The sequence below is a fragment of the Ictidomys tridecemlineatus genome, chromosome 10 (genome assembly GCF_052094955.1).
Source record: "Ictidomys tridecemlineatus isolate mIctTri1 chromosome 10, mIctTri1.hap1, whole genome shotgun sequence".
Lineage (NCBI taxonomy): Eukaryota > Metazoa > Chordata > Mammalia > Rodentia > Sciuridae > Ictidomys > Ictidomys tridecemlineatus.
The window spans coordinates 80,778,524-80,793,957 of NC_135486.1; the positions used below are offsets into that span (position 1 = coordinate 80,778,524).

The 15,434-nt window shown below is 36.9% G+C and overlaps 1 protein-coding gene across 4 annotated transcripts in view; it reads right to left on the minus strand.

Moving 5' to 3' along the window:
* The window catches only part of Armc3 (armadillo repeat containing 3), a 98,083-nt gene extending 84,411 nt beyond the window's left edge, over nucleotides 1-13,672 (minus strand). For 3 of the 4 annotated variants that reach the window (XM_078023321.1, XM_078023320.1, XM_078023323.1), the window contains exons 1-3: nucleotides 13,575-13,672; nucleotides 10,795-10,843; nucleotides 3,045-3,162 (exon numbers count right to left, since the gene is read on the minus strand). In XM_078023321.1, the coding sequence (XP_077879447.1) occupies nucleotides 3,045-3,162; nucleotides 10,795-10,842 (166 nt within the window). In that variant the 5' untranslated portion in view covers nucleotide 10,843; nucleotides 13,575-13,672. The remainder of the gene's footprint in view (nucleotides 1-3,044; nucleotides 3,163-10,794; nucleotides 10,844-13,574) is intronic. The other variant, XM_078023322.1, reaches the window with a different exon arrangement.
* Between the last annotated feature and the right edge of the window lie 1,762 nt (nucleotides 13,673-15,434).

Here is a 15,434-nt window from a genome sequence, read left to right on the forward strand (position 1 = left end):
TTGATTGCTTCTTCTATTTCATCCATTGATATTGGTCTGTTCAAATTGTGTGTATCTTCCTGACTCAGTCTGGGCAAATCATATGTCTTAAGAAATTTATCAATGTCTTCACTATCTTCTATTTTATTGGAATATAGGTTTTCAAAATAATTTCTAATTGTCTTCTGTATTTCTGTAGCATCTGTTGTGATATTGCCTTTTTCATCCCGTATGTTAGTAATTTGAGTTCTCTCTCTTCTTCTCTTCATTAGCATGGCTAAGGGTCTGTCAATCTTATTTATTTTTTCGAAGAACCAACTTTTAGTTTTGTTAATTTTTTCCATAGTTTCTTTTGTTTCAATTTCGTTGATTTCCACTCTGATTTTAATTATTTCTTGCCTTCTGCTGCATTTGCTGTTGTTTTGCTCTTCCTTTTCTAGGGCTTTGAGATGAAGTGTGAGCTCATTTATTTGTTGATTTTTCCTTTTTTTGAGGAATGACCTCCAGGCAATGAATTTCCCTCTTAAAACTGCTTTCATTGTGTCCCATAGGTTCCGATATGTTGTGTCTGTATTTTCATTTATATCTAAGAATTTTTTGATTTCCTCCTTTATGTCTTCTGTAACCCCTTGATCATTCAGTAACATATTGTTCATTTTCCATGTGATATAGGATTTTCCCTTCCTTCTTTTATCATTGATTTCCAGTTTCATTCCATTATGATCAGATAAAATGCATGGTATTATCTCCACCCCTTTATATTTACTGAGGGTTGCCCTATGACATAATATATGGTCTATTTTTGAGAAGGATCCATGTGCTGCTGAGAAAAAAAGTATATCCACTTGATGATGGTTGATATATTCTATATATGTCAGTTAAGTCTAGGTTATTGATTGTGATATTGAGTTCTATAGTTTCTTTATTCAACTTTTGTTTGGAGGATCTATCCAATGGTGAGAGAGGTGTGTTGAAGTCATCCATAATTATTGTGTTGTGGTCCATTTGATTCTTGAATTGAGGAGAATTTGTTTTATGAACGTCGCAGCCCCATTATTTGGTGCATAAATATTGATAATTGTTATATCTTGTTGGTGAATGGTTCCTTTTAACAGTATATAATGTTCTTCCTTATCCCTTTGGATTAACTTAGTCTTGAAGTTGATTTTATTCGATATGAGGATGGCCACCCCTGCTTTCTTGCGAGGACCGTGTGCGTGGTATATTTTTTCCCAACCTTTCACCTTCAGCCTGTGTATGTCTTTTCCAGTCAGATGTGTCTCCTGGAGGCAGCATATTGTTGGATTTGTTTTTTTAATCCATGTTACCAGCCTATGTCGCTTTATTGGAGAGTTTAAACCATTAACGTTTAGAGTTACTATTGATATATGGTTTGTACTTCCAGCCATGTTTGATTATTTATCTCTCTTTTTTTTTTAAATTTGGTTTGTTTCTCCATGATTAGTTTTCCCCCCAACGTCTGTCTTTACTGAGGTACTTCCCACTGTTGGCTTTGGTTATTGTTTTTCATTTCTTCCTCGTGAAGTGTTTTGCTCAAGATGCTTTGCAATGCTGGTTTTCTGGCTGCAAATTCTTTTAGCTTTTGTTTATCATGAAAGATTTTTATTTCGTTGTTGTACTTGAAGCTTAATTTTGCTGGATACAGAATTCTTGGTTGGCATCCATTGTCTTTCAGTGTTTGAAATACGTTGTTCCAGGATCTTCTCGTTTTCAGGGTCTATGATGAAAAATCCGTTGTTAACCTTATTGGTTTACCCCTGAATGTAATCTGCCTCCTTTCTCTTGTAGCTTTTAATATTTTCTCTTTGTTCTGTATATTGGATATCTTCATAACAATGTGTCTTGGCGTTGGTCTACTGTGATTTTGTATGCTCGGTGTCCTGTATGCATCTACAATTTGTATATCTGATTCATTTTTTATTTCTGGAAAGTTTTCTGTAATTATTTCATTCAGCAGGTTACTCATTCCCTTGGTTTGAATCTCTATACCTTCCTCTATCCCGATGACTCTTAAATTTGTTTTTTTTTATGTTATCACATATCTCTTGGATGTTTCTCTCGTGATTTTTAACCAGCCTATCTGAGTTGGCTAGACTCTTTTCAAGATGATCTATTTTGTCTTCATTATCTGATGTTCTGGCTCCACTGTATTAGTGATACTCTCATTTGAGTTTTTAATTTGGTTTATAATTTCCTTCATTTCTAAGATTATTGTTTGATTCTTTTTTATAATCTCTATCTCCTGATAAAGATGCTTAACTTCTTCTTTTATCTGTTTATGTAATTCATTCTCAATGTGTTCTTTCGCTGCTTGAATTTGCTGTCTCATATCCTCTTTAAGGTTCCATTCCATCTGTCTAAGGTATTCCTTGAGTTCTTTATTTGACCATTTTTCTGATGCCTCTAGGTCCTCCTGAATATTTAGGCTGTCCTGCATTGTTTGTACTCCTTTTCTTCCTTGCTTTTTCATGCTGCTCATGTTGCTTCTTGTTCTGTTTGACTGCTGAGTTACTGTTTACTCCTGTAAATTGATTTGATGCTTGGGAGGAAAGGTATTAGAAGGGAAGGGAAGAAGTCACAGTAAGAACTTGTGTGGTCCAACGTTTTCAGGTTTTTAATGGTGGGACGAATCTTCCTGAGCGCTGGCCCCGCCGCCACCACCACCGCTGCTGTTGCTGGGGAGTCGGTCTCTAAGGGCTCCTGGAGACAGCAGCGACCTCTCCTCCTCCCGCTCCTCTGAGTACTGTGGCATTTTTACAACTTTTTTTTCAATTCTCTTAATTCTCCAGACTTTATAAGTTTTAAAACTACAATAAAACCTTCCAAATGATTATTCTATCCAGTGACTAACTTACCCCTTAGAATTACAGTAGGCACTTAGGGAGAAACACTGCTTTCAGGGGTACATTAAATGAGATTCCAGCTGTCAGGAAGAATTCATCTAACAAGAAGGTAAGTGAAAGATTAAGGAGAAAAGTGCCCATTGTGTAGTAAATATTTTAAGAAACTAATGAAGTAGAAAGATAAACTGAAAAAATCCAAACCTTTTAAAGCAAATTTATAAATGGCTTCACATGCTTTAGCCAAAATTTCTTCTTCAGGAGAATTAAGCATTAACACCACGGTTGCTGCTTTTTTGCTTTCGATTGTTAATGGATCAAACTGCAATGTAAAGAGAAAAATATCAGGTTCACATATGAGCTTTAAAAATCACATAAGCAGGGCTGCTGGTGTATACTTGTAATCCAGGGGCTTAGGAGGCTGAGACAGGAGGATTATAAATTCAAAGCCAGCCTCAGCAATTTAGCAAGGACCTACACAACTTAGCGAGTCCTTGTCTCAAAAGAAAAAGTAAAAAGGGCTGGAAATGTGGCTCAGTGGTTAAGCACCCCTGGGTTCAATCCCCAGTACCAAAAAATAAATAAATAACAAGTTAATCTGTTAATTAAATAAAAATTTTATCATTATAATATTTCCATCTTTTTCTTTGGTAATATTCTTTGTCCTGCAATTGTAAGATACTTTGTCTGATGGTAACACAGTCACCCTAGATTCCTTATAATTAGGGAATATAGGGAACCATGTATGTTTCTTTTTCTATACTTTAAATTTTAATCTATATGCATCTTTATGTTTAAAGGCATTTCCCGTGTCTTGCTTTTTTACTCATTTGACAATCTCTCACTTTTTATTGGAATATTAAGTCATTTATATTTAGTATAATTATTGATATAGTTGAACTTTAATTGATCATCTTGCTATTTGTTTTCACTTTGCCCCATTTGTTTCCTGTTCCTCTGTTCCTGTCTTCTCTTGAATAATATATATTTTTTAAGTGTCCTATTTTATCTCCACTAGTGGCTTATTGATTGACTGTTTTACTGGTTATAGGTCATATTTTCCTTTTTTGCATATCTAATCATTTTCTGTTGGAAACTTACATTGTGAAAATTATGTTGTTGAGTGTATAGATTTTTTTATGGTAGCAAGGAGAGAGGAATCATCTCTTAAAATATATTGAATTTTGTTCTATGGATCAGCCAGATCTATTTAAGGCCTGTTTTTAGCTTTATTATGGAAGCCTTATGGAGCCTTTACTACAGAATCAGTTTAGTCATGCTACTACTAAGGCATGATCCTCTTCAAGACTCTGATGATGCCTCAAGTGTTCAATAAGGCTCTTTACTCTTTCTGGTCAAAATTGCATTGTTCCCTGGACCTGTCTGAACTTTAAAAATTATTCAGTTGACAGCTTCCTGATAGTTGTTCGTGCATGTTCCTTGCCATGTGTAGTTCCCCCTTGTAAAGCTTAAAATTCAAAGACCCACAAGGACCATTAACCAGATTTCAGGAGCTATATCTCTATGTTCTTCCCTCCTTTATGGTACCCTGTCCTGCAAACTACAGCCACCTTAGTCTTTCAGAACTCTTAATTTCTCAAAACTCTTATTACAACAAAAACAAACTTTCCTTAGATATGAATCATCCTCCATATACCATCCTACTTTTCCTTCCCTTTCACAGCCAAAAATCTTACAAACTATGTACTTTTCTCCATTTTTTTCACTCTCACACCTGGCTGCCAAATCCAATCTGACTTTCCCCCTTATTGAATCACCTATATAGCTCTCTCTGAGGACACCATTAGGGATCACTGTGTCACCTACCACTTCTTGATAATTTCATTTCTAAAGGATTAAAAGAATATTTAAGACTACCGAAGATTATGGTTTATTTCTTTGTCAGGCTTGCAGTTTTATGGACAAATGTTGATTGTTTTTCTTCATTATGGTTTGGGTGTGAAAATCCTTGAACTTTCTTTTTATTTTATCACAGCTGCATTCTTCTGAACTTTCTCTGTAACAGCACATAACACCAACTGCATTGCTTCTTGGACTCCTTGTCTATTTAGTATGTTGTATCATCATCCACTCAATTGCCAAGGCCCCAAATCTTGAAAAATCGTTCAACTCCTCTCCTTCCCACACTATGGGTATAATCTATCAGTAAATACCCTCAGCATTACTTTTAGTATATATCCCCACTTCTCTCCTCCTTCACTGTCATCTCTTGGTCCTGACTGCCAAGATATCTTAATGGTGCTTTGGAAATGGGCTCCAGATAGGTCTTCTGGTTTTCATCCTTCTTCCACAATGTAGCTAGATTCATATTCTTTTTTGTTTTAAAAATAAACCAGATATCACTACTCTTCTCCTTATAACTTTTCAGCAAATTCTACTTTTTGCACATTAGAAAAAAAAATCCAACTTCCTTAAGGTAGGCTAAAAGGCCCTTTGTGATTACCTGGATCCCACCATCTTTGTGGCCCAGCTCCTACTCCTTGACTACTAATCTCCAGCCACCCCAACTTCCTTGGCACTCCTTAAGCACACTATGTAAAGCTTTGGTTATTGTTTTCTGGCTATGGTTCTCCCCTCAGATATGTGCACAGCATACTCCCTCATTTCATTTAAGTCTTTTTCAAATGTGACCCCACTAGGAACTCTGCCTGACCTAGATCCTGTTCATAGTAGTCCCATCACTCTCTATCTCACATCCCACTTTATTTTTCTTCATCGATATCATCACTTCCTAAGTTATATGGTTAATGACTGCTTCTCTCACTATAATACAGTTGCCTTGGAGCCGAACTTTGTTTCCATCTTTATGCTCAAGATATAAAACATTTGCAATGGTATGCTCTCAATATTTGCCCAATTAGTGAAGGAATTTCTTCAGGCAAAGGACCCTGTTAGTATTTATCTATCTGCATTACCAAAGAACAGTACTGGAATATGGAAGTACTTACCACATGATTGTGAAGGAATGTATTAAAGGACCCCTGGAAACTTTTTATTCGTGTGGTCTTAAAGTGCTTTAACTGGGTACTGCCATTGGTTGTCAGGAAACCTAAATATGAGTTCATGGAGCCATTGATGGGCTTCCTTTTTGTACTGCATGTGTACAAAAAGAGGTTTGCAGTGCGTTTTTGTGGGGAAAGGGTCCTCATTTTCATCCTATTCATAAATTTCCCTGATGGTCCACCAATTCCTTAGACAGCCTTTCCTACTTAAAGCAGCTTCCGCAATGTTCCAGCTGGTCACTGGACCCTGCATTCAGAACAGATTCCCCTTCGATTTGAGAACTTCCACTTTCTAAGTCTGTTTGTTGGCTTATTGTGTGGTACCAGAGATGGAACCCAGGGGCACTGTACCACTCAATCACATCCCCTAGTTTTAAAGAATTTTTCATTTTGAGATAGGATCTTACTAAATTGCCAGGGCTGGCCTGAAACTTGTGATCCTCCTGCTTCAGTCTCCCAAGTAGTTGTTAAAAAAAAAAAAAATTCTTTTTGAGGTGGGGTTTCACTATGTCTCCTAGGATAGTGTTGAATTTTCTGACTCAGGCAATCCTCCTGACTTAGCTCCCTGAGTACTTGGCACTACAGGCCTGCCTGTTGTCTGCCTTGACCTAGGGCCTATTTAAAAATACTTTAATATTTTAAAATAAACATGTGACTAGGTCTATGATTAAACATGGCCATGCTGTGATCTGCATAGAGTGACTACAGTTCTTAAAGGAGTAGAATACATGAAAATACATTTAAACAAAAACTGTAGTAAATATCATTTAATCTGTCTGAATGGTTTAGAAAACACTCCAGTATTTTGCCATATCTTCCGGACATCATTAAGAAGGCAATTTAGGGTATGAGAAGCTTAAAGGGAAGATAGAGACCATGAGAATTACAATCAAAGAGCTGTCAAAGCAGAAGAAATACCAGTGTTTGGCAGAGAATGGAGATACTTGGCATGGCATTTGTTTCTCCTACGGTGCCTACAGCATTATAGTAATTTTTTATTTAAAAAGGCACTGAGAATAAAATGATAGCTATAACAGAATGCCACATGACTAAATAAATAATACTGTGCTGTAATTACACGTCCCATCTGCTTTCCCATGAGGAAGCTGCAGTCACCAACAAGCTTGTTGTGAAATTATAATTTCGCGCTCTGTACAAAATAAATGACGAACCAAAATTATTTACAAAAAGAATCGAAGAAAGGGGAAGCATTTTTTGGCTAAGCTATGCGTTTTAAGACCCATCAGTTGGAGAGGCCAGAGACTCATAAAGACATTTTATACCTCTGTAAAAGAAATAAGACTTGTCAAGAATGGTGACATCCACAAAACTTCACTGATGGAAATGTTTCGATTTTGTGTTGTTCAATATGCCATTCACAGGTCTTGTGTGGCTCTTGAGCAATGTAAAATGTGGCCAATGCGACTGAGGACTGAATTCTTAATCACTTTTTGGTTGTTAATTTTAATTGTTATAGACTTAAATTAAAATAACTACTATATAGCTAATGATTACTGTATCATACAGCCAAGGCTAAAAAAAACAAAGCTATTAAGTTGAGCTCAGTGGAAACAGATAGATGATGAGAGTCGAGTGACTTTTATGGTGGCAATATGTGCAAATAAAAGGCTCTTTTGATTTTTAATGGAATGTGTTTACCACATCAGTGGCCTCAGATCATGAGGATCCAATTGCCTAGGAAAGAGCCAGACAGACAGTGGGAAGTAAGTTGCACTCATCTAATATGAACTTTTAGTAGAGAAATCTAGACTTCAGTAAAAATCTGCTGAAATATCCAATGGTTAAAATAAATATAGCTGAATTTGCTTTTAGTTTACTTTACAACTTAATAAAAGTGTCAAACTTTTAGAGAAAAGAAAGCAAACTGATAATGAACCACACGTGTATTTCATTTATGTGTATTATTATTTATGTGTATGTTATTTATGAGTTGATTCTTTTAAATTAATTCATGGTGTTTTTGTTTATCTGTGATGAGGGAGAAAGATCAGAAAATAACTCCCTTTGGTTCTTTGTTAAAAAACAAAAAGTGGAGTGCTATCAGCCTATGACAAATGATTAAAGGTTAAGTTCTGAGACTGATGATGAAGATCTGGGAAAAGCAATTCCCCAGGAGACAACCCACTCTTTCCAGGAAATAGATTTAGAGCCCAAGTGAGGGAACATGTTTTATTATTTTCTGTTGCTTTGACTTGATAATCACCATGCTAGAAAGTGCTGATCCATTAACACAAAGGTTCAGGTAACTTGATCCTTAATCCTTAAGATTTTAGGGCCAGGTGTCAGTCTAATGAGAACTTAGATACTGTGGGCTTATCTACTGATGCTAAGTCACCTCTGAAATATTAAGAGAACACAATTTTATACCCCCACTTGCAAACTCAAATCATGGTGGCCGAACACCAGGCTCTTGGGAGCATTCATGGCCAATTGGCTTCACACACCTGATATTCCTGCCTGCTTGGACAGTTGATACAAACTTGTCTGTTCTGCAGAATGATGAACAGCACCCTCAACTACATCTTTACTATCAACAACATTTGCTAAATTCTTACCTCGTGTTAGGCACTGTTCTAAGTACCTTATTCTTATCTGATCTTCATTGGGTAGTCCAATGAAGTAGGTGTGGAACACAGAGGGTAGGAAACTTGCCCCAGGTGAGAAGAAGGGGATAGAATGAGGATTAAACTTAAGCACTGTAACTCCAGAATCTATGCGCTTAGTCACTGAATATCTTGCTTTATACTAAAGAATGCTTTGTAGAATCCTTTATATTAGGAATTCTTTTGTGCAATCATTCCACAGGAACTTTTCCTTTATTAAAGCATCACAAACAACCTTTCAGCCAGACATGAAAATGATCTGGGAAGGCAGAATGTCCCGTGTTGGTCATTCAAGCCATATCTTCTCCACATCTAGGCAACTTTTTAGCTGGTGTCCCTTTCAGGAGAAGGAAGTGTAGATCTGGAAACCACATATGTATATTTTAACGAATGTTATGACTAATGAGAATATTATGAAAACAAAGGAACTGTCTTGTTCTAATCATATCACCAAATACCCTTGCTGTCTCTATTACCCATTTTAAGCAGTAGACAAAATGCTAATTAAAAGTTAAAGTCATTGGAAACAATGCTCAGGAAATATAGGGTAAACAGATTGCCATTAGCTTATTAGTTTATTTTATGAAGCATCTGTATATCTCTCTTTTAAATCTGGTTTTCACTTACAGTTTGTAGAACAGAACTTTCATAGACTGTGAAGAGGCAGACTTTGAAACAAGTTCTGGGTTAGGAAACCTATTTTGAAGTATTAGAATTTATAAGGAAGAAAAGGGATTAGATATTTTCATGCGACTCGCTCAGCTTTGTTAACATAAAGTCAGAGTAGGAGAAGGACGGAAGGCCCTTGGAAAAGGCAATAAATAGGGATCACTGGTAATTGTCACAGGTGTCTTTGGCTACCCCCAAGAATGTTGGGAACCCAGGAAGAAAGATTGCATTTCTTGAGTCCTCCATAGTATCCCCAAAGACTGGAGTAGAAAGAACAATCCCAGCATGACATTATGAAATTATAGAAAGGGTATTAGACAAATATATCTACTGTTTATTCTAAATCAGAATGTGTTTCTTGCCAAGAACTATGTTCGTGAGTCGACTTTCTGCTAAGATGCCAATAATGCTATTTGGCAGTGAAAAGCGGAGGTAATGCAAACCTAGGACGCACAGAGTAAATAGGATCTGCCACGTTTTAGGAGTGTGTCCAAAGGAAAGCAGCCAGAATGAAATGACATCACACGACCACAGTGATTGTATCTTCAAAGGCTTCCTGGACTGAAGCAGACAGGTGCTTCTTTGGGTTTTGTTCCTCTGTTGAAGTATCACACCTATGTGGTTGATAGGGTGTGTGTGTGTGTTTGTGTGTGTGTGTGTGTGTGTGTGTGTATAAAGCACAGTCCAGAGGATTCCCATATTAGATCTTATTTACTGAATGCTAGCTCCTAGGCACCCAGAATTTTATGTAATGTATTTTGGTTTAATTTATACAACGATCCAAATGAGTTTGACAGTACAATTCCCATGCAAGAGATAAGAAAACACTGAAATAACTTGGCCAATTTTGGCAAAGTGGCCAAAATAATACAGTTCATGAGAAGCCAAGCTGGGACAAAGCTTTCGGTCTTAACCACAATGCTCCATTCTGGAGGGGAAGTTTCTGCAGGAAGCTCAAAGGTTCTTGTAAAGTTTAAAAGTCTGGGCACTATCTTCATTTCTTTTATATTCAGATCCCATCTGAAGAAAATCACAACAAACATCTGTTTTGAAATGTTTCTAAACCAAAAGTTGTCAAAGGTCACCTTCTGTTTTTAACACAATTTTTTAGCAATTGATTGAAGGGAGCAAATAAAATTGTGCTACTAAGAGAAAGAAGGGCCTACTGTGGTGGGGAGTTATTCCAGGAGACTCTTTTGTTAGAACTAGAAAATACAGGACTTCTCATGTTCAAGGTTATCAACAATCCTTTACACATGTCTTAGAGCTATAGCATGACTTCTAAAGTGAATTTTCGAAAATTCACTTGGATAATTCACATTAATGAAAGACTGGCAAATGTAACCCTGAAGTATTTAAAAGAATGAACTAAAACTATTTATTCATTAACAAGGCTATAAACATGCCATCCACATACTGGAAAAACTAACAATTACTCCTTAATTGTGCTAATTATATAATGACAATGTTGTAAATGTTTGTTTATCTAATGTTAGATTTCTCTGACTAATCTTATCATTAGTCAGACTTTGGACTTCTGCCACCATGTATTCATGTATGTACTGGTACATGCCAAACCGAACAATTTATTTTTAAAACTGGTGGTTAAAGCTACTAGTATTCAAATCAGAAACTTACCACATCCTTAGGAGGAGGTTCTACTTCCTTTTTTATCTTTTTACCCATCCTGGAAAAAGATGTAAAAAAAAATGCTTTATAAAGTGACACTTCTGCTTTATGAATGTGTACAAATCTCTCAGTAACTCGTGTTCTTGGAGGGGGTTTTCTTTCTACTTTACATTTTTACCTAATAAAAGAAATCGCAATACCTGTAGGAAATTATTGCACACATATGAACATGTCACCAATATCTCTATTCTAAACACTACAATTTTAAACGAACTTATTGCTAAGATTGTTGAGCATAAGTTGTGGTTTCCAGGTTAGATAGGAGGTGAATATATTAGTGACATAACTTCTGCTCACATAACAGGAAAGGCTTTCCTATGTTTATAGCTTACCTGCTTGAAAGACTAAACCCAAGTTACTTTTGGGATCTGAAAAACTGTCACAAAGCAGCAATGTTTGTCTATTTTCTGGCACTCATCTCTCCTAAGCACCTACAACAATGTCTAGTACATATTAGGCATTAAATATCTTTAAAAATGATCAGCTCTACTTTTCTTGGGAATAATAATTTCATGAATGGTATACAAGGTCTACTGCATCTGAATCAACATTTGTGTTAGTTTCCTAGATAATAAAAAGTTTGATATAATCTGTGGCTCAATTAAAAAACAATTGAGAATCTGTTGTTAGGGCTACTCCTCCCAAGACCCTTTTCTTTCTGCCCTTATATGCCCAAGGCTATGTGGAAAAAAGTCAAAAGAATAATATACATATATAGTTAATACACCACAGAGGAGTAACTCAGTTGGGTATAGAGTCTCCCAAGATGTTGGTGCCTATTAGAATGACCCAATCTCCCTACTTTTCTTCAATGAAAATTTGGGGTCATATTGGCAGTCTCACATGGTGTGTACTAGCTATACAGAAATTTCCATAGTTTCCAAAAGAAACCTTGGGAAACGGGAAATTCCCTGGATTCAATTTACAGTGTCAGGGTTAGTTCAAAGTGCCTATAAAAGGTCAATAGCAACTTCTAGTGTTGGAAACACTGAGGAGAATTTATCAAACACATTAAAAAGCCACACATTCATGGAAACTATCATAGAGACCTCTGAAAGATGTTTTTCCTGATCACTGACTTTAGGTCACATAAAGTGTAAGATCTTTGAGGGACTGGAAGATTTATTTTGTAATTTGCTACCTTACACTATATCCAGTATTAAAATACTAAAATGAACTCACATCCTCCATTAAATGCAATTTTCATCAAAAATTTTGCTGTTGAAATTACTCAGCAATTAGTATATATATGTGGAAATTCTTGTAAAATGAGAAAATTGGTTTTAGATGTAATGAAAAATTAATACTAATAAAAATTTAGTTTCTTATTTTTTTCATAAATTAGAGCCAATATTATTTTTTTTTCAAATCTCAATATCTTTCCTAGGTGCTTGAAAAGTATGTTGGCCCTAGACCTTGTGCCTATAATATTTCAGGTGGACACATGAACTATTCCCATTATGGACAAATGAGGAGCTGTCAATCTCTAGGAACAAAAAGTGAATTGATAGCTCTTTATAATTCCAAAATATAGCAGCCTCTGGCTTATAAAAGAATATTATTCCTATGAATAACATTCAAGAAGCAATTAAATTATACCTGCATAATGTTGTTTTAAATCATATGATTTTCACTCAGAAACATTTAATACTAATAGTATTTGTAACAATTGCATAACAAAGAGCAGAGGCTAAAAATAACCTAAACATACATAACTACATTTGATAGAGTCAGTTTTAGACAATAATGTGAAGTTAGAAGCATCTATATTTTATCACCACATTGGGTATGGTAGTTTGTGGGGAAATAAACAGCTGGTATGGGACTATACAAGAGATATTTCTAATACATTTCATTGTAGAGAATTTGGAAAACATAGAATGAGACAATGAATAAAATAAAAACCACCCTAAGTTACAGTCAGGGAGATTAGTATTATTTCAACATAGTTTCTTTTTCTGTGTCTTCTACAGTGAACTTGCAATTCTAACTGGATTTCTAGTCCCTATTCACTTGTCATTCCTGGGACCATTTTCCTATTAAATTCTTAAATTTCAGGTAAGTTCATGAAATTTTGGTCTTCATTTATTGCTAAGATCATCTACAATAGATTCCTGTAGCATGCCATTAAATAATATTTCAAAGTTCATTATTTATCTAGTCAGTCTCTTATTTTCAATCCTCTAAAATTATATACAAAGCTGCAATGCGCATCGCTTAAAATTTCCACCCACATCTCCAACTGTTCCTTGAAGACAAATCCCCGGCAGCAAAATAACTGTGTGAAAAGGTACCAAATTCTGGATATTGGATAGGAAAGCAAATCTGCTTTAAATCTGCCTCTTCTAGAGCCACGTTGCTTTTCACGAGTTTATTGGTCATTTGTATTTCTCCTACTATCTCACATCTTTTCTAAGGCTGAGATTTGTTTTGCCCAGACTTAAAGAGGAGAGGGGCTCTAAAGCAAATGGGCCCCGCTTCTCTGGTCATCTTAGACCTTCAGATCCCCTCTGGGGACCTCGATTTTGTCGCCTTTTAAAGATGAGGTGGGCTTGACGCCTAGGAAACCCATCCTTAGCCCTTCTAACACTGCAAGCACTGGGAAGGGACCACTTCTAAGGTGATCTCTCAGTTGTCCCAGCAGTCCCTATCGGAATGGCACTTTCACCTTCCCAAGTTTTGCAGTGGGCTCTGCTCTGCGCCTCTCCAATCCCCAGAGGCAGGAGTACCTGCAGGGAGGTTCCGACGAACAGCCTTTGCTCACAACCAGTAAACCGCACCTGCGGATACAGGCGCACCTCCGGGTCCACAGTTGTCCCTGGGTTGCTAGGTGACGCCGCGCTGCGCCTGCGCGCTTTCGCCAGGGAGCTAGCTCTGTGCTTCCCAGTCGCCCCTCCCCACCCCTTGCCCAGCCCGGGGCAGCTTTCTGTCGCCAAGGAGCCGAGCGCGTCCTCAGTTCCGTGAGTCCATGTTTTGGGCCAGAGTAAATATCGGGAATGCACTAATTAGAACAAATTTTTAAAAAATTAAAAGACCTTTTCAAAATGTTAAGGAAAAAAAAATCCACGGGAATTCTCCTCTCTTGTGTTGAGCCAGGTAAAAACTGTAAATGGGGAGCAAGCAGCTTAGACTTGCAAGCAGATACTATTGCATTCTCTCATCTTCAAGCCTCAGCCAGAATCTGTGCAAAAGACACCAAATCACCACCTTCTGAGGGGGCTTCACTAGGCTGCGGACCTTCATTGTCAACTTTCTGTGCACGAAGCTATCCAATCCTCCCCCACGGAACGAACCAGAGCTCTTAAAAACCTCCTCCTACCCACCTTTCTCCCCTTACTGTCGTTCTTCCCAATCGTCCAGGTAAAGCTTTCCCCCCATAAGGTTGCCTGCTTCATTCCCGTTCTACCCTTGTAGATTCCAAGCAGACTCTACCACTCCAGTCCCAGCCAAACTTCTCTTCCCTCCTGTTTTTCCATACTTTTCTCCTATAGATTATTTTGATCATTCTATTCCCTCATCATTTCATTTTCAACAATTATTTAATTATAAGCATCCATTATTTTCCAGGTATGTGCAACTCTCAGAATATTCTTTCATTTTTATTTAATTAAACCATCTTTATAAAATACTCTTACATTGCATTTACTTTCTTTAAAATACTTTTTTTTAGTTGTTGATGGATTTTTATTTTTATTTACTTACTTTTATGCGGTGCTGAGAATCAAACCCAGGGCCTCACACGTGCTAGGCAAGCGCTCTACTGCTGAACCACAACTCCAGCCCCACTCTTAGGTTGCCTTTAACAAAAAAAAATCTTTCTTTCTTCTTTACACTTTGCAACTCCTGCCCCCATTAGTCCCTCAGCATTGCTATGTTGATATGTTTTTATGTTCCCTTCCCACCTTTTAAATTACCTGACAGTGTCATCTATATCTAACAGTTCTTCATATTAAATTTTTTATTGTGAAATATCTGGTGTGACTTCTGCCTTCTGATTGGACTTTGAGTAATACCCTTTTGTATGCTCAGTCTTTTATTTTTCTTTTCCAGCTTATTTCCTCATTCCTCATCAATTTATAAATATAGTTAAATCTCTCCAGTGCCTTACAAAAAAAAAAAACTCCCTTTGATCCTGATGGTGATCAATTTTCAATTACTATAATTAAAAACCGGAGGCAATTGACTTATAAAAAGAAGACTTATTTTGACTCCTAGTTCTGGATGTTCCAGTCTAAGATTGAGTGGCTTTGTTTTAGGACCTCTGACCAGAGTGGCACATCATGGAAGGAGCACATGGCAGAGCAAAATGCACATCTCATGAGCTAGAAAGTAGAAGAAACCAGATGGGAAGGGGCTGAGGTTCTACAATCCTTTTTGAGGGCAAACTCCCAATTACATAAGGCCTCCCTTTAGACCCCACTTCCACATCACCTCCCAATAGTGGCACCAAGGCTTTAACACACAGACCTTTGGGGGACACTTATTCAAACCATAGCAATCTTAGATTCCTTCTAGCTACCAGTCTATTGTTCTTTTTCTCCTTCTGATCATTACTTTACCAAAAAAAAAAAAAATAGTTTGCTAGGTAC